At 42.1% G+C, this 18971-nt stretch overlaps 1 protein-coding gene across 3 annotated transcripts in view; it reads right to left on the bottom strand.

Moving 5' to 3' along the window:
- Positions 1–18971, bottom strand: part of Gpbp1l1 (GC-rich promoter binding protein 1 like 1) — a 69846-nt gene that overhangs the window by 13167 nt on the left and 37708 nt on the right. For all 3 annotated transcript variants that reach the window (XM_042679885.1, XM_042679876.1, XM_042679868.1), the window contains exons 7-9: positions 16233–16426; positions 7954–8094; positions 6546–6704 (exon numbers count right to left, since the gene is read on the bottom strand). In XM_042679885.1, coding sequence (XP_042535819.1) covers positions 6546–6704; positions 7954–8094; positions 16233–16426 — 494 coding nt within the window. The remainder of the gene's footprint in view (positions 1–6545; positions 6705–7953; positions 8095–16232; positions 16427–18971) is intronic.

The raw sequence follows: 18971 nt of genomic DNA on the forward strand, positions 1-18971 counted from the left end.
GTACAGGAACAATTACAGAGAGGACAGATAGAACCTTATTTTTCTCCCTGGAATTCCCTGGTCTTTGTTATAAAAATAAATCCAATAGGGCGTATTGATAGATTTAAGAGCTGTAAACTTGGCTATGGTAACCAAGGGAGTTTTACCCCCACAGCCATTCCTAAAAACTGGCCGCTTACTGGGTTGGATTTAAGGGGTTGTTTTTACTCTATACCTATTCACCCTTTAGATGAGGAATAGTTTACATTTTCTGTTTCTTCCCTTAACCAGAAGGAACCTTACTCACGTTATCAATGGAAAGTTTTGCCTCAAGATATGATTAATTTCCCCACTATGTGTCAGTTCTTTGTAGGACAGGTAACTGCTCCAACTAGACAAAAGAATCCCTCAGCATATATTATTCACTACATAGGTGATATTTTTATTGCTGCTTCTTCATCACAGAAGTATTCCAAAGTTATTTTCATTTACAGCAGCAGCTACAGACCCACAGGTTAATAATAGCCCCTGAGAAAATTCAAACTACTGACTCTGTAATGTACATAGGTCATGTAGTTGATTGGATGACCATACATCCCCAAAACACTTATGTAAAACAGAATTATTTACAGACCTTGAACGATTACCAGAAGTTGTTGGGTAATGTTAATTGGCTTCACTCTTCATTTGGATTCCCAATTATAAACTTGCCAATTTGTTCAAAACCCTAAAGAAAGACCCTGCTTTGAATAGCCCTTAACAACTGTCCTCATTAGCCAAAAGTGAGCTTCAAAATTTTGAACAGAGATTACAGGAGGCCTTAGCTGTTTGCTGTGACCTTTCTTTGCCATTAGTATTGTTAATTACTCCCACTTTAATTGATCCCACTGGCATTTTAACCCAAAATTCCCACCCTTTAAGATGGATTTACTTACATCATAAAGGTCATAAAGGTGGAATCCTCATGTGTACATCAGATTGCTGCTATGATAACTAAGGGAAAGGGTGTATGGATTTGACTCTGATAGAATTATTTTACCATTAACAAATCAACAATTTGAGGACACATAATTTACCTTGTGTTCCTCCTTGCAGCAGTGTGTTAGCAGAATACTATGAAATTATTGGTAATCATCTTGCCCCCCCACCCCCCAAAGCTATAGGGCTTTTTAATTTTTTTTAAATTTGTTTGCCATTCCTGGGGCTTGAACTCGCCCCTAGGCACTGTCCATGAGCTTCTTTTGCTCAGGACTAGCAACTCTACCACTTGAACCACAGCACCACTTCTGGCTTTTTCTGTTTATGTGGTACTGAGGAATCAAACCTAGGACTTCATGCATGCTACACAAGCACTCTACCACTGAGCAATCTTCCCAGCCCTGGGACTTTTTTGTCAGTTGTGGGACTTGAACTCTGGGCCTGAGTGCTTTCCTTGCCCTCTTCAGCTCAAGGCAAGCGTTCTACTGCTTGACAGGATCTCTAAGGTTTTCTAGTAGTTTATTGGAGATGAGTCTCATGGAGTTTCCTGCCCGGGCTGGCTTTGAACTGTGATCCTCAGATCTCAGCCTCCTGAGTAGCTAGGATTACAGGTGTGAGCCTCCGGCAAATAAGATTGTACAGTCTCACCCTATCCCTCAGGCACTCACCTATTTTACACTTGATCTTAGCCAAAAGGCCAAGAAGCAATATACCCACCTATTTTATACATGGCTCTTCCACTGGGTGTGGTGTTATTCATAGACCTGACATTTATGAAACCATACATACTCAGTTCACCTCAGAGCAACAAGTGGAGTTAGTGACAATGGTAAACTTCATTACAAAAACATCCAGACCCCATAAATGTTGTGGCAGATTCATTTTATGTCCCTAATCTTTTCTAGCCATTGAAATAGCCTCTCTCTCCTCTCACCACCCTGATAAGTTACCCTTCAAACTCAATTACAACACCTTCTTCAAAATAGACAATCCCCACTGTTTTTAACACATATTCATGCTCATTCTCAATTTCCTGGACCATTAAACAGAAGAGACTGCTGCTGCTGATAAACTGTTTGCTCCTTTTCTTCCCCCAGGCAGGAACATGACCTATTGCATACAAACCCATACATGCCAATACCACATTCCCCTTCACCACACCCACCCCATGGTTCAAGACTGTGATGTTTGCGCTCCATTACATTATACTTCTTACTCAGCCAGTGCAAACCCACAAGGAGATTCCAGTAACACTTTGTGGCATATGGACCTTACTCATACTACCTGATTTCCCAAACAACTTTATTTACATGTTGTAGATACCTTTTCATCCTTTACATGAGCAGTGCCCATGCCTCAGAATCAGCCCAACTAACCATTACCGCCCTTAAACTTACTTTTCCTGTTAGCGGCCTTACTCATGCCATAAAAACGGATAATGGTCCCTCTTATACAAGTAAGAAGTGCTCTGCTGCATTCTGCAGGGAATGGCAAATTAAACATATTACTGATATTTCATATAATCCTCAGGGCCAGGCCATCGTGGAACAAGCCCATAAAATACATAAGCTTCAATTATTAAAAAACAAAAAAGAGGGAACTCCAAGGGAAACCTCTTGCCCTAACCTTATTTACTCTAATTTTTTTTAAATCTACCTCAAGGTGATCCTTACTAGTGCTGAAAAGCATTTTACCTTTCCATCTTCATCTCAGTATCATACTCCTATACAGTTTAAAGAATTTGACCAATGGGCGGCTAGAAAGGTGACTCAGTGGTAGAGTGCTTGCCTTGCATGCATGAGGCCCTGGGTTTGATTCCTCAGCACCACATAAGCAGAAAAGGCCAGAAGTGGTACTGTGGCTCAAGTGGGAGAGCACTCACCTTCAGCTGAAGAGCTGAGGGATAGCACCCAGGCCCAGAGTTCAAGCCCCATGACCAACCAATAAAAAGAAAAGAAAAAAAGGAATAATTTGATCAATGGAAACCAGGACTAATATGACTCATAGTGGGAAAGGGTATGCTTCTATCATTCCAGATGGATCCACCAGCAATGTGTGGGTTCCTCTGGTTCATCTGACCCCAGAAGGATGACAACAGTACAACCTAAACCTAAGGAAGAAGAATTAACACATCGCTTTGCAGGCCTAAATGTGAAGACCCAACGATGCTATTGTCCTTACTGCAAGAAAACCAGCCAGATGCTGCCAACATGGGGTCAGACTAAGGCGTTGTCAGAGAAGGGAGAAGGCATTTTGGTCAGTACTAAAAGCCCTAGAACATCTGAACATCTGTTTTTGGCCATGGTCGCACTGCTTGCCTGTATTTCTGTGGTGAGTAGTGAATATAAGTATTAGGCCTATGTCCCTCACCCACCATTAAGATTAGTAGATTGGCTAGAGCCTGTCATACTAATGACAGTGTGTATTTTCCTCCACCCTGGGACCCTGCAGGTCCTACTCATCCAGCTGAGGAAGGAACAATCTATAACATATCCTTAGGATTTGAGTCTCTTTACCAATGTGTTTGGGGGCACCTTTTGTTTACCAATAGGAAGATAAGTGTGGGTGTACATTTTGCCTGATTATATGTCTATTGACTATATGGGGCAATTCAATACACTTTCCTTAGTTTATATTGTTCAGAATCTTTCTTATACAAATAAGACTGGGTGAGCAGCCAACCCTATATGCCAGGGCATTAAATATTGGAATTGGGTTTACATTCCTATTCTGTGGTCTCAGTGCCACAGCCCTAGAGGAAAAATTATACAGCATAATAATGGGGGCTCCCAGGGATGTTTCATGTTCTGAAAAACTTGTTGGTGATTGGTGTACTAGTAATTCTTCTGTTCAATGGCGTTTATACAATGGAATTGTAAATCATGTAGAACCCACTTGTTTGCATACCTGGCTTGATGGAGGCCTTGCACCTCCTAGGCCAGTAATAAATTTTAAGGGACATTTGGGCCCTGAACAATGGTATCCATGGAAACTTGCTGCCTGCCCCCCTTTTTATTTGTGGGTAGTGAGGCTTGAACTCTGGGCCTGGGCGCTGTCCCTCAGCTCTTAAGCTCAAGGAGAGTGCTCTACCACTTGAGTTACAGAGCCACTTCTGGTTTTCTAGTGGTTTATTGGAGATAAGATTCTCACAGACTTTCTTGCCGGGGCAGGATTTGAACTGCGATCCTCAGATCTCAGCCTCCTGAGTAGCTAGGATTACAGGCGTGAGCCACTGGTGCCAGGCTGCTGCCCCATTTTATACAGCTTAAAATTGGATTGGTCTTTTTATTAGAGCCCATGAGGCAAACTATACATTTTATAGGAATCACTCTTCTTTTGTACAGCCAATGAATGAAACTTTGCATAGCTTAGATTGTTTTGTCAACTTTTCACTTTTTTTTTTTGGTTGTGGTCTTGAACTTGGCCTGGGCACTGTCCCTCAGCTCTTCAGCTCAAGGCTAGTGAGTAGCAGTTGAGCCACAGGGCCACTTCCGGTTTTCTGGTGGTTTATTTCTGGTGGTTTTCAATATATCTTCTCAATTTCTCTTGATATTAGGATCTTGCTTAGGGTCCTCACCCAACCTTCGCAAATGAGCCCCACTGTAGGTTTGCTGACAGGAATCTTCTAGGGACTACTGAAAAGAACTAAGAGGTTTCTGGGCATAATTATAGCCACAGTCGTTGGACTGATTGTTGTTGCTGCAATTGCTGGAGTGGCTCTGCATACCACCCTGCAAACCAACGACTTTGTAGATAAGTGGCCCCAGGATTCACCAGTTGTGGATTAATCAGATAAATATTGAACAGGACATTGAGTCCTGCATAAACACCCTACAACACATGGCCCAGTGGATGGGAGACCAGATAATTGATCTACAAAAACAACTCCTCTTTAAATGTGAGTGGAGGGCTGGGAAGGTGGCTCAGTGATAGAGCGCTTGCCTTGCATGCATGAGGCCCTGGGTTCAATTCCCCAGCATCACATAAGCAAAAAGAAAAAAAAAAGCCGGAAGTGGCGCTGTGGCTCAAGTGGTAGAGCGCTAGCCTTGAGCTGAAGAGCTGAGGGACAGCGCCCAGGCTCAGAGTACAAGCCCCACTACCGGACCCCAAAAGAAAAAAAAAAATGTGAGTGGAGCTCAACAAAGCTGTGTTACCCCCGCCCACTTCAATGCTACTAAAATCACTTGGCAGGAACTTCAGTACCATCTATAGGAATTGCAGGATAATTTGTCTCGGGACATACATCAGCTGTAACAAGAAGTCACTGAGACTTTCTTAGCACAGCTCCCTGGGGTGGGATACGAAGGTTTGCTGAAGGAACAGCATCTGTATTAGATTAACTAGCCCCTCATACCTGGTGAAAGGGTTTTATTCATAGTGCTTTTAAGGGATTGACTGCATTGGGTCTTATGATGTTTGTGTTCTTTGCAGGATACTGCTGTCTCCACTCCAAAATAGCTAAAAATATCCCTTTCAGAAAAGAATCTCGTATTTGCTGTCCTCCACTTAGAAAACAAAAAAGAGGGAGATGTCAGAGGCACCAGCTCACATGATCCTGTCTCAGGATTTGTGCACTGTGAGGTTGTGTATGCTGGCGTACACAGACTGGGGTGAGGGAACTCCTTCAAAGTCTGGGCAAGAATCCAGATGCCCAGCCACAACCTCAGTGCCTCGTACAATTCCTATTAAAAGGGCCACAATTCAGAACACTGATATCATCAAATGCTAGAGAGGACATGAAACAATGGTAAGTTTCATTTACTACTGGTAGGGTCACAAAGGGGCACCCATTGGAGGAGAATTTGGTAGTTCTTTCATATTTACCTGGCTGACAACTAGTGCCTACATAAAATGTTGTGCACAGCACACGTGTTTGTATCAGCTTTATTCCTAACTGCTAAAACTCAGAAGCAATCACGATGTCCTTTGATAGGTGATTGAATGGTCATTTAAAAGACACCCTGTGGAGCTATGGCTCAGAGTGGTAGAGTACTAACTTTAAGTCAAACAGCTTAGGGATAGTACCTGGGCCCTGAGTTCATGCCTCATATTTCTCACCTCCCTCCTCCCCCGCTCCCCAAAAAAGGCTAAATCATAATTACTCACGAGGCTGAGATCTGAGGATCACAGTTTGAAGCCATCTGAGGCAGGAAAGTCTGTGAGACTCTTATTTCCAATAAAACTACTCAGAAAGAGCTTCAAGTGGCACTGTGGCCCAAGTGAGAGAACAATAGCCTTGGGCCTGAGAAGCTCAGGGACAGTGCCCAGGACCTGAGTTCAAGCCCCCAAAATGCCTCTCCCCCCCAAAAAAAAACACACCCACCTAATTTGAATTTCTGATGAACAATGAATTAAACCCACCTTATCATAATGGACTATATAGCAGGCTGACTCTCCTACAGATAAAATGAACATTTCAAAATCTTGCCATTTCTGTTTCTCATAAGAAAAAGATCACCAGAAGCCACAGAATAGGGCCTAGAGGAGGGACTGGGACAATAAAGTTTAATATAGAAACAAAGACCAAAAAATACACATATTTAACCAAGGAAAATACATTACACCACCAGAAACACCTATGTACTTACGTCCTCCAGCTTGTCACAGTCTCTGTTCTCTGAGAAGTCTCCATTCCGGTCATCCTTCAGAGTCTTCAGGAACTCACTCTTCCTGTCGGTGGTTCGACGGGTCAACCTGGTCAGACGAGTGGTACTCATCTCCATTGGTGGGGTAGTGCTGGAGGGACTCTGGGAAAATACCACAAATAAGTTGCTCCTGATAGCAAACAGTAAGAACTGGGTTTTCTGGGTCACTTCCACATGACACTCATCTACAGAATCTAGTAGCTTATTTATCATTATTTTTTTATTGGTTGTGGGTCTTGAACTGAGGGCCTGGGCAGTCTCTGAGCTCTTTTACTCAAGGCTAGCACTCTGCCAATTTGAACCATAGTGCCACTTCCGGCTTTCCTAGTAGTTAGTCGGAGATAAGAGTCTCATGGGGACATTTATGCTTGGGCTGGTTTGGAACCTCAATCCTCAGTTCTCAGCCTCCTGAGTAGCTAGGATTACAGGCATGAACCACAGGCATCCAGCTTATTTATAATTTTTATCAAATATAAACAACCTATTTAAAAAAGATATCAATTTTGCAGTCTTTATGGTTAAAATTTCTGCCTTACAAAATATACTGCTATAACCTTTCTACTGGTACCAGCAGAATTCCATTCTAATGCAGACAATCCTTAGTCTATTAAGAGTTTTTACCCCACTCAGGTACTGCCCTATTTTTGAAACTAATGGGAAATATCAATCAGTAAAAAAGTAACTCTCAGTTAATGGTTATAAAAGAAATGGCAGGCCGGGCGCCGGTGGCTCACGCCTATAATCCTAGCTACTCAGGAGGCTGAGAGCTGAGGACCACGGTTCAAAGCCAGCCAAGGCAGGAAAGTCTGTGAGACCCTTATCTCCAATAAACCAACAGAAAACCAGAAGTGGTGCTGTGGCTCAATTGGTAGAGTGCTCGCTTTGAGCTAAAGAGAGCAAGGACAGCGCCCAAGCCTAGAGTTCAAGCCCCACGGCTGACCCCCCCCCCCCCCAAAAAAAAAAGAAACAGCAGGGCTGGGACTGTGGCTGATTGGAGAGTGCTTGCCTAACATGCATGAAGCCCTGCGTTCGATTCCTCAGTACCACATAAGCAGAAAAAGCCAGAAGTGGTTCTGTGGCTCAAGTGGTAGAGTGCTAACTAACCTTGAGCTGAAGAGCTGAGGGACAGTGCCCAGGCCCAGAGTATTACTACATGTCAGATTGCCCATACTAGTATAAATAATAGGGAAAGGGCAACTTTTGAGGGTGTCACTATATAGCCCATAGTGGCCTCAAATTTGCAATCCTCCTGACTTTACCACTGAAGGACTGGGATTAGAGGCATTCACTACCACACCTGGATTGGAAATAGCGACTTTAGAAAAGGGAGCTCTACATTATCCTCACTCACCTCTTTAGGAGAGCTTAGAACTGTGCCACCAGGCAATACCACTGGTTTGATAACAGAGATTGGATTGGTAAAAGCAGACTCCCGGCTAGAGGAAAAGGATCCGGATTTATGTTCCATTCTGTTAGCTTTCCATGCATTGGGCTATATGGGAATAAAGAATAATTCAGACAAATAAAGCACACAAACAGAAACTCAGCTTGTAAAATCATAAATCAAAGAGGGAAATGTTATATGGGAATATAAGTTCCCAGAGCTTACCTGTCTCAACATGTATTGGAGGTACGCAACCTCATTCTGAGATTAGGCACTTGAAGGATAAAGGCAGATGGGAAAAGGGCCATGGGAGGTTAAAAGGTATTTCTCAAAAAGAGAGCTCCAGTTCAGTCTGAGAAGTGCTGGGGTGATCAATGTTCAACAGCTTTCTTTACAGTGCTATTTCTCAAAGTATTTAATTGCACATAGGATCTGAAGCACATAGGATCTGAAGCATTAAACCCCAAAATGTTTCCTTTTATAGTGTGATTGTTAATGTCCACAAAGCAGATCAGAAACATGCTGTTTTCTAAGAATATTGAAGGCAATAGGCTACTTCCATGCCAAGGTGGACACTGCAATATCTGGACAATGCTGGTTTTAGTCCTGAGGCCCTTCTTTTGCTCAGTTTTGTGGGGTGTGGCCATGGCCCCAACTATGATGGCAATACTGTATAGCTGGAATATTCCATTATTTGTGTCAATCATACTGTCTGAGGAGACCAAGGAAGACGAGGCAGGTCAATGGGACTGAAGCAAGTGGGAAACTTCTACTTAATTTTCCAGAATGAAACAATTAGAACCAAGAGACCTACAGGAAAAAGGAAGGGTCTGAGTGAAAAGAATTCCTTTCCATGGTTACCTTCTAGGATGAGGGTTATTAAGTAGAGATTAAGAAGAGAATAAACTTTACTAAATTATCTGTTGTGTACCAGATGCATGCCATGTTGTTTAACTGTTAAACCAATCAAATGTAGTAATGTTATTGCTTTTGTTCTGGCCCACAATGCCTCCAAAAAGAATGGAAAAGCAGGTAAGAGAGACAGTGACCCAACTAGAATGAGGATTGTTTTTCAAAACAAAATCAAAAGATGCTTAGGTTAACTATCAACGATGATTTGAGTATTATCAGAAGCACTGTCATCACAAAGTACAGAAACCTGGGCTTTTGCTCCAGTAGCACCTTGTACAAAGGGATACTTACTTCTCTGCTCAATTTTATTCCAACTTAAGTCTTAAGCCTCAGACACTTAAACATTGTTTAGTTGGCTTCCTCTGGAGAAAATGATGCCCCATGCTTTTAAGGATTATGTAAAACCCACTAAAATGAACTAAACTCCCTATCAACCATAATTTCTTTTTAAACATACTTTTCTTTCCTATATTCTTCATATGCTTATCCTGTTTATTGTCAGTTTGTTATTTCCCCTCACATCTTTAATCTCCTAATAAGTATTTTATCTATTAAACCACCTTAACATATTGCCACACTAACATTATCAAGGCTAAAAGCCAAGATCTGCTTTCCCACAATCTTTTTTTTTTTTTTTTTTTGGGGGTCCGGTCATGAGGCCTGTCCCTCAGCTCTTCAGCTCAAGGCTAGTGCTCTACCACTTGAGCCACAGCACCACTTCCAGCTTTTTTTCATTTTGCTTATGTGGTGCTGGGGAATCGAACCCAGGGCCTCATGCATGCAAGGCAAGTGCTCTACCACTGAGCCACCTTCCCAGCCCCTCCTACAATCTTTTATCAGCATCCTTTTACTGTCAAACTTTTTCTTTTTGACAGTTGTGGGGCTTAAACTCTGGGCCTGGGTACTGTTCCTGAGCTCTTCAGCTCAAGGCCAGTGCTCTACCACTTGAGCCACAGCTCCACTTCCAGTTTTCTGGGTGGTTTATTGACTTTCCTGCCTGGGCTGGTTGGCTTTGAACCTGGATCCTCAAATCTAAGCCTCTTGAGTAGGTAGGATTACAGATGTAAGCCAACAGTGCCCAGCTCCAAACTTTTCTAGGTAATCACTAGTAGTTCTCTTTCATGTAATCATGACTGCAAATATTTAGTTTCCTTCATTTATTGCTTCCATACCCATTTTTGTACAACAGTTTTTTTTTTTTTTTGGTCGTGAGGCTTTGAACTCTGGGCCTGGGCGCTGTCCCTCAGCTCTTCAGCTCAAGGCGAGCGCTCTACCACTTGAGCTACAGCGCCACTTCCGGTTTTCTGGTGGTTTATTGAAGTCTCACGGTCTCTCCTGCCCGGGCTGGCTTTGAACCGCGATCCTCAGATCTCAGCCTCCTGAGTAGCTAGGATTACAGGCGTGAGCCACCAGCGCCCGGCGTAAAACAGCTTTTTTATAATTAACCAAACATCTTCTCTTCATATTATATTCAAAGGCTAAATTTCAAAAATGTATCTTCAGAATCACAAGTCAAAGCCAGCCTGAAGGCTGTGAAGGCCATGGCTCAAGTTGTAGAACACTAGGTATAAGGAGAAAAAAAAAAAAAAAAAAAGCCAAGTGAGAGAGTGTGATCCTTAGGACTGTTAGCTCCAGTACCAGAATTAGAAAGAACAAAAAACTAGGCACTGGTGGTTCATTCCTGTAATCCTAGCAACCCAGGAGGCTGAGATCTGCAGTTCGAAGGATTGCAGTTCAAAGCCAGCTTGGGCAGGAAAGTCTGTGACTCTTAATTCCTATGAACCTCTCAAAAAATAAAACAAAACAAAAAACCCATACACATACAAACTTCTCTAAAACAGAGCCGTTTCCCCTACAATCTTTGAAGCTTTATTTTCTAGGTTCTATTCTTACCTTCTGAATTCCTATCATAGTTTTCTAGGCTCAACATTCTTTGCTGTTATCTTTTCCTAGCTGAACATCATTAAAAAAACCAGTTGTGTGTAGCAACTATTAAGTTTAAATTGTTACAATTATGTAGATAATCTGTAAAACATATTTATACCCTTTACTTCTCTTCTGAATTTTTATAAAGGCCTCCATATTAATGGTATCACTTTACCACTTCCATGTATCAGCCATTATGTAAATGCTCACCTTTAATAAAATATGGCATATTTTGACTACTTTTTGGGTAGTGATACCTTCCTTCTGATTAGAATTCCCTACCTAATTCCCACATTAAGCCTGGCTAGCACCAGGCTACCTTCTCCTACTAAATTCTCTAATGCCAACCAAATGCTTCTTCTTCTACTACCAAATTAAAACATCCCTGATGTCAATCAAACTAGACATTCAGATCTAATTGTAGAAAGCTCAAAATAGACTGATCAGATAGTTCATAAAGTCATTTAGAGGTGGGGACATAAAGGGTGATTGGAGCATTTCTAGAAAGACAGGTCATTCAAAATCCTGACTCATGAGTAGCAGAGAGAAGAAATGACACAGCTGAAGAACAGCAAGATCTTCCTTCTTAGAAGTGTGCAAGGCAGAGGCATTCAGCCAGTGCTTAAGTTTCAGGAAAGTTAGCATTTTTAGAGTTATGGAAGCTTTATTTTTTATTGTCAATTTATTATTATATTTATGGGATATGAGGTGATGTTTTCATAAATGCATACAATATGAAGTGATTAAAACAAAAATCTAACATAATGCCTATCCACTATTCTTGTACAACAATAAACTCATAACTGTATTTAAACATCCATTTACTGAGTTATTGGGATGTACAAGGAACCTGCATTTTAAGTACTTTGAAAACTTTAATTTTATTCTCTTACAACTGTGTGAAAGATCTCTAACTCTCATTTTTAATTTTTATTTTTTTGTCGGTCATGGGGCTGAACTCTGGGCTTGGGTGCTGTCCCTGTGCTCTTCAACTCAAGACGAGAACTCTACCACTTGAGCTACAGCACCACTTCCAGTTTCCTAGTGGTTTATTGGAGATAAGTTTCCTGGACTTTCCTGCCCGGGCTGTCTTTGAACCGAAATCCTCAGATCTCAGCCTCCTGAGTAGCTAGGATTATAGGCGAGCCACCGGCACCCGGCTTTTTTTTTTTTTTTTTGATGAAGAAAGCTTAGCAAAACTAACTCTCCCACCTTCAAAAAGGCTCACAGAATGTTAAGCAACACAGCATAGTTATATCCTTTCCACCTCTTCACCTGAAGAGATTTCTAAGACTCTTGAGGACACAATAAAATTGTATTACTCATTTTTTAAAAATTGTGAATGTTATTACTCATTTTACTTTCTAAGTTTAATAGAATGCATGCACACATTTCAAATAAGTAACATTTATGAGAAGAAACTAAAAATGCTTAAGGATGGAGTTCTAAACTTGTGAGACAATGCAACACTTACATTTACTATATACCATTTTTAAATACTTCATAGTTTCTCACTTACTCATATAAAACTTACACAAAACCCCTATTTTATATAAGAAACTCATATAAAACTTATACAAAACCCCTATTTTATATAAGAAACTGAGACCAAAAACTAAATAAGCTTGCCCAAGATCATAAGGAGAAAAGTGGAATCTGACTACTTAAATCCCTGTTAATTTGGAGTTTATCTTTAATAGTTGTTCTTGTCCCCTGAATTCATATTCTTTCTCTTCTGTATAAGACGAATAAATACCCTAAACGTTTTTCAAAGATAACAATAAAGCTTAGATCAGAAATTATATTAATATGTTGGGGCACTGCTGACTCACGTCTATAATCCTAGCTACTCAGGAGGCTGAGATCTGAGGATGACAGTCTGAAGCCAGCCCAGCAGGAAGGTCTGTGTGAGACTCTTATCTCCAATAAAGTACTCAGAAAAACCTGGAAGTGGCGCTGTGGCTCAAGTGGTAGAGCACTAGCCTTGAGCACAAAGAGTCTTAGGGACAGCATCCCAACCCCTGAGTACGAGCCAAAAAAAAAATAAAGTTCATGTGTTGAAGTCTTGGTCCCTAGCCCAGGGTGCTACTGGGAAGGGGTACAGACTTAACAGTTGAGGGAAGGAAACAGGTAGTTCAGGATATGTCCATGGGAATATTGATATCCTAGCTCCTTCCTGTTTTTGTGCCATGGGCCCAACTGACCATGATCCTTTATTGATGCTGAATAATGAATCTAGGCCCTTGCATAAACTAGGCAAACTCTCCAACACGAAATTATACCTCTGGTCTTTCAAGTTATTTCAAATCATCCTCAATGGCTTCTACCTATAGATTTCCCTTGTATTTCCCCTAATCTTACTATTACCTATATTCTAGTCCTTTCTGGGGAGAAGGACAGGGGAAAGAATACTAGGAGTTTGAACTTAGGGCTTGGTGCTTTGCTGGGTAGGATAATAATACTTGAGCCATGCTTTCAGCCTTTTTTTTTTTTTTTTTTTGTATCATGGGGCATGAACTCCAGGCCTAGGTATTGTCCCTGAACTCTTTTGCTCAAGGCTAGTGCTCTACTGCAATATCTCAAAGTGCTGTGCACAGCTGAAAGTGAACTAGTACTACTGGTTTTCCTCCTAACATAGAAAATTTGAATTATTTCCTTGCAGAGGCTAGAATTCATTCAAGCAATTATTATGAACTTATATAAGGAAGCTATGGAAACAAATATAAGCATCTGAAGAGTACCCTCAACAAAATCATACTCAGTGAAACAAAATACCTGCAATAAAGTATTGTAGCTGTTAAGAGACACATAGTACTATGTAATCCTAGAGTTGTAAGAATTACTTAGAGGTTTAGATGTATGTGATAGGAAGGTATTCACAAAAAAGAATGCCAAAACTTGAAGAGAAATTTCTTTCTACGTAAGAGAAAAAGGACAGTAAAATGGAAAATATTGCACTTAGGCTAGGAAGAGTAACATGAGCTCAGTAGTTAGAATAATATATTATAAGACCAGGTATTGGGGCTGGGAAGGTGACTCAGTGGTAGAGTGCTTTGCTTGCCTCTCATGCATGAGGCCCAGGATTCAATTCCTCAGCACCACATAAACAAAAAAGGCCGGAATTGGTACTGTGGCTCAAATGGTAGAGCACTAACCTTGACCTGAAGAACTCAGGGACAGCCCCCAGGCCTAGAGTTCAAGCCCATGACTGACCAAAAACCACCACCACCACCACCACCAAAACAAAAAAAAAACAACCCACAAAAAAAAAAAAAAAAAAAAAAAAAAAAAAAAACCCACAAAAGACTAGGTACTGACAAATTACAACCCATGTGCTTGATAAAGCCCAAGTGTTGTTTTTGAGTGTCATGGGGCTTGAATTCTGGGCCTAATCGCTGCCCCTCAGCTCTCCAGCTCAAGGCTAAAGCGCTCTACCACTTGAGCCACAGCACCACTTCCAGCCTTTTCTGTTTATGTGGTGCTAAGGAATCAAACCCAGGGCCTCATGCATGCAAGGCAAGCATTCTACCATTGAGCCAACTTCCCAGCCCCCACTTTTGGTTATCTAGTGGTTTATTGGAGATAAAGAGTTTCATGGCCCTTCCTGCCCAGGCTGGCTTTGAACTGTGATCCTCAGATCTCAGCCTCCTAAGCAGCTAGGATTACAACCCAAGTGTTTTTATATGGTTTATGAGTTAATTACTTTTTGTTTTGTTTTGGTTGTGAGGCTTGAACTCTGGGGCTGAGAGCTGCATGAGCTCTTCAGCTTGACAAGGGCTCTACTACTTGAGCCACAGTGCCACTTCTTGTTTTCTGGTGGTTAATTGGAGATAAGAGTCTCATGAACTTTCTTGCCCGGGCTGGCTTTGACACACGATCCTTAGATCTTAGACTCCTGAGTAGCTAGGATTACAGGCATGAGCAACCATGCCCAGTTCTAATTACTATTTTTAAAGGGATGCAAAATGAAAGAGGAAGCAGCAGTAATATATAACAAATATTGAATTTAGCATACTAAAATATTTATTACCATCTGGCTCTTCACAGAAAAAATTTATTGCGGGCTGGGAAGGTGGCTCAGTGGTAGAGTGCTTGCCTTGCATGCATGAGGCCCTGAGTTCAATTCCTCAGCACCACATAAGCAGAAAAAGCTGGAAGTGGCACTGTGGCTAAACTGGTAGAGCGCTAGCCTTGAGCTGAAGAGCTGAGGGACAGTGCCCAGGCCTCACAACCAACAACAACAAAATATCAATTCCTGCTATAAATGATACAGAGCCAACTGAATGGATTTTAGAAAGGCATTTGATATATTAAATTCTTGTGTAGCCAGGAGCTGGTGGCTCACGCCTGTAATCCTAGCTACTCAGGAGGCTGAGATCTGAGGATCGCGGTTCAAAGCCAGCCCGGGCAGGAGAGACTGTGAGACTCCTATCTCCAATAAACCACCAGAAAACCGGAAGTGGCGCTGTAGCTCAAGTGATAGAGTGCTCGCCTTGAGCTGAAGAGCTGAGGGACAGCGCCCAGGCCCAGAGTTCAAGCCCCATGACCTACAAAAAAAAAAAAAAAAATTCTTGTGTGTGTGTGTGTGTGTGTGCGCGCGCGCGCGCACCAGTCCTGGAGCTTGAACTCAGGACCTGGGTATTGTACTTGAGCTTGTTTTGCTCAAGGTTAGCACTCTACCACTTGAGCCACAGCGCCACTTTGGTCTTTTCTGTTTATGTGGTGCTGAGGAATGGAATCCAGGGCTTCATGCATGTTACGCAAGCACTGTACCACTAAGCCACATTCCCAGCCCTAAATTCACTTTTTATCCTATCTTCCTTCCTTCTTTTGAGATGGGAGTCTCAGTAGGTGCCCAGGCTGGCCTTCAACTCCTAGGTTCAAGTGATCCTCTTGGCTCAGCATCTTGAGTTGCTGGGGCTACAAGTGCATGCCACTGTGCCCAGTTATGTTCTATAGTTTTAGGATTATCATTCTGACAGTTCTATGGAAGATGAGTATGGAGATATGAAAACAATAAAGGGCATACAACAATGTGACATGATAAAATTCTCAACTGATAGAGAAAATGTCATTAGGGATGCTTGGCTAGGGGAAAGAGTGAGGAAGAGTAAGGGAAAGCAGCAGCCAAGGAATTCATAGGTATTCAAGCATGAGCAATCATGTTTATGTTATTACTGTTACAGAAATAGCAAATAAGAAACAGCAAATTGACAGAAATAAAGTTAATACAGTTGGCAGACACATAGTCAGTCTGGAAACAACAATACTATACTACATATATAACAGGCTTTGGATGAACATCTGGTAAATGACTTGAAAGGAAAAAAACAAATGCACTAAATATTTTATGACTTATTCTCAACATCACTCTTATACAAAGTTGTTACAATGACTCTAAATCATACCTTGGAAGGAGGTGGTACAGGTTTAGGAACCAGGTTCTTATAGACACTTGGGACCATGGTTGATGCTTTGTTCCCATTTGCATGTTGGGATGCAGGTGAGGTGAATGCAGCAGAGAAGGCAGCAGAAGGATCCTCTTTGGAAACTTTTTTGATAACTAGCATCTTAGAGGGTTGCTTGGCACTAGGGGGGTTTTCTGTGAAATACAATAATGGGGATACAAAAGAATGTCATACCTGTTGAATAACAAAGTGTTACGATTATACAAGAGCATCTTCAACAAAGAACTCATAGTAGAGACTGTGGGAGAAATTTTTCATGTATCAATTTGACAGATACTTTCAAAAACGGCACTACACAGAACTACAAAAAAAGGCAGCATGTGAAGCATTTGGTATTCACTGTATATACCAGTCAGAAAGCACAAAGCAGTCCTTCAGGGTACAGCTTCTAATGTATAGTGTGACTAGTCAAGCACAGACCAAACGGCACAGACCAAACAAGAATATATGCAAGGGCAGAAGATATATGGTAGTACATGCCTATAATCCCAGTATTGAGGCAGGGGATCTTGCTACATAGCAAGGCTCTCTCTCTTTTTTTTGGGGGGGGGGGGGGGGGGGGCGTGGTTGTGGGGCTTGAACTCTAGTGCTGGGCATTATCCCTCAGCTCTTCAGCTCAAGGTAAGTGATCAACCACTTGAGCCACAGAGCCACTTCCGGTTTTCTGAGGTTTATTGGAGATAAGAGTCTCACAGACTTGCTTGCCTGGGCTGGCTTTGAACCGCAATCCTCAGATCTCAGCCTCCTGAGTAGCTAGGATTACAGGTGTGAGCCAATACCTGGCCTACATTACTTTTTTTTTTGTTTTTGGCTGGTCATGGGGCCTAAACTCTGCGCCTGGGCACTGTCCCTCAGCTCTTCAGCTCAAGGTTAGTGATCTACCACTTGAGCCATAGTGCCACTTCCGGCTTTTTTTTTCTGCTTATCTGGTGCTGAGGAATCCAACCCAGGGCCTCATGCATGCTAGGCAAGCGCTCTACCACTGAGCCACCTTCCTTCTTTTTGTAGTGTCTTCTGTTCCCTCATTCTCTCTCAGGTGACCAATCTTAAAACAAACGAACAAACAAACAAACAAAACCTTTGTGCCCATATTGGGCCTTGACCTCAGGGTCTGGGTGCTGGCCTTGACTCAAGGCTAGGGTTCTAGCCAGGCGCCAGTGGCAAGGGCTCTAATAGCTGAGTCACAGCTCCATTCGCAGCATTTTTTTGGTGGTGGCGATTAACCGAAGATAGGAGTCTCAGACTTTCTTGCCCATGCTGGCTCTGAACCACAATACTCAGATCTCAGCCTCCTAAATAGCTAGGATTACAGGCGTGAGCTACCAGTACCAGGCCATAAGTGACCAATCTCAATTCTTTTTTTTTTTTGTAGGTCGTGGGGCCTGAACTGTGGGCCTGGGTGCTGTCCCTCAGCTCTTCAGCTCAAGGCTAGAACTCTACCACTTGGGCTACAGTGTCACTTCTGGCTTTTTCTGCTTATGTGGTGCTGAGGAATCAAACCTAGGGCCTCATGCATGCAAGGAAAGGACTCTACCACTGAGCCCAATGTTCCCAGCCCCCAATCTCAATTCTATAACACTGGATTCAAACTCAGGATTTAGGTATATCAAAGTCTTCCTAGTAAGATATCTGGCTATAGAAAATATTTAACCATCAAGTGGTAGAGGGCTCGCCTTGAGTTGAAGAGCTGAGGTACAATGCCCAAGCCCAGAGTTCAAGCCCCACGACCAAAAAAAAAAAAAAGAAAATATTTAACCTTTGTACAACTTGGGGGGTGGGGGGAAAGGAGCTGGGATGGAAGGAAAGTGGGAGAAAAATGAGGGAGGAAGTAACAATTTGTACTCAGTACCTTACATATGTAACTGTAACCCCTCTGTAAATCACCTTAACAATAAAATAAAAATTAAAAAAAAAAAAGAAAGAAAATGCCTAACCAAGGAACCATAAGACTTCAAAGACTCTAAAACCCCAGAACAGGTTAAGTTGGAAATATACTGATGTATTCTTTTTTTTTTTTGTCGGTTGTGGGGCTTGAACTCTGGGCCTGGGCGCTGTCCCTCAGCTCTTCAGCTCAAGGCGAGCGCTCTACCACTTGAGCTACAGCACCACTTCCGGTTTTCTGGTGGTTTATTGGAGATAGGAGTCTCACAGTCTCTCCAGCCCGGGCTGGCTTTGAACCGCGATCCTCAGATCTCAGCCTCCTGAGTAGCTAGGATTACAGACGTGAGCCACCAGCGCCCAGCTGTATTCATTTTTTTATAAGTCTACTTATTCCCCCCCCCCCCCCCCCCCGCCAAATGTATAAACCTTATCCTTGTCCTATATAATAGACATAATTTATAATTTGCCAAAAATTCCAAAAATTAGACCCTGGCTAAAAAAGTCACACCTCCCTATTTTTATTTTTGCAGTGTTAGGGACTGAACCCAGGGCCTTATCCTTGCCATTGAACTACATCTCGGATCTGTAATCCTGGCTACACAGGAAGGCGAGATCTGAAAATCATGGTTCAAAGCCAGTTTGGGCAATAAAGTGTGTGAGACTCTTATCTCCAATAAACTACCCAAACATACAAATAAACATGTAAAACAAAAAACAGACCAATCAGAAAAAAAACAAAAACGCAAAAAATCTGTTAACCATGGAATAGAGAAAGAAAAATAAAAACCCAAAAATTCT

The sequence above is a fragment of the Dipodomys spectabilis genome, unplaced genomic scaffold (genome assembly GCF_019054845.1).
Source record: "Dipodomys spectabilis isolate Male_0828 unplaced genomic scaffold, ASM1905484v1 ptg000002l, whole genome shotgun sequence".
NCBI lineage: Eukaryota > Metazoa > Chordata > Mammalia > Rodentia > Heteromyidae > Dipodomys > Dipodomys spectabilis.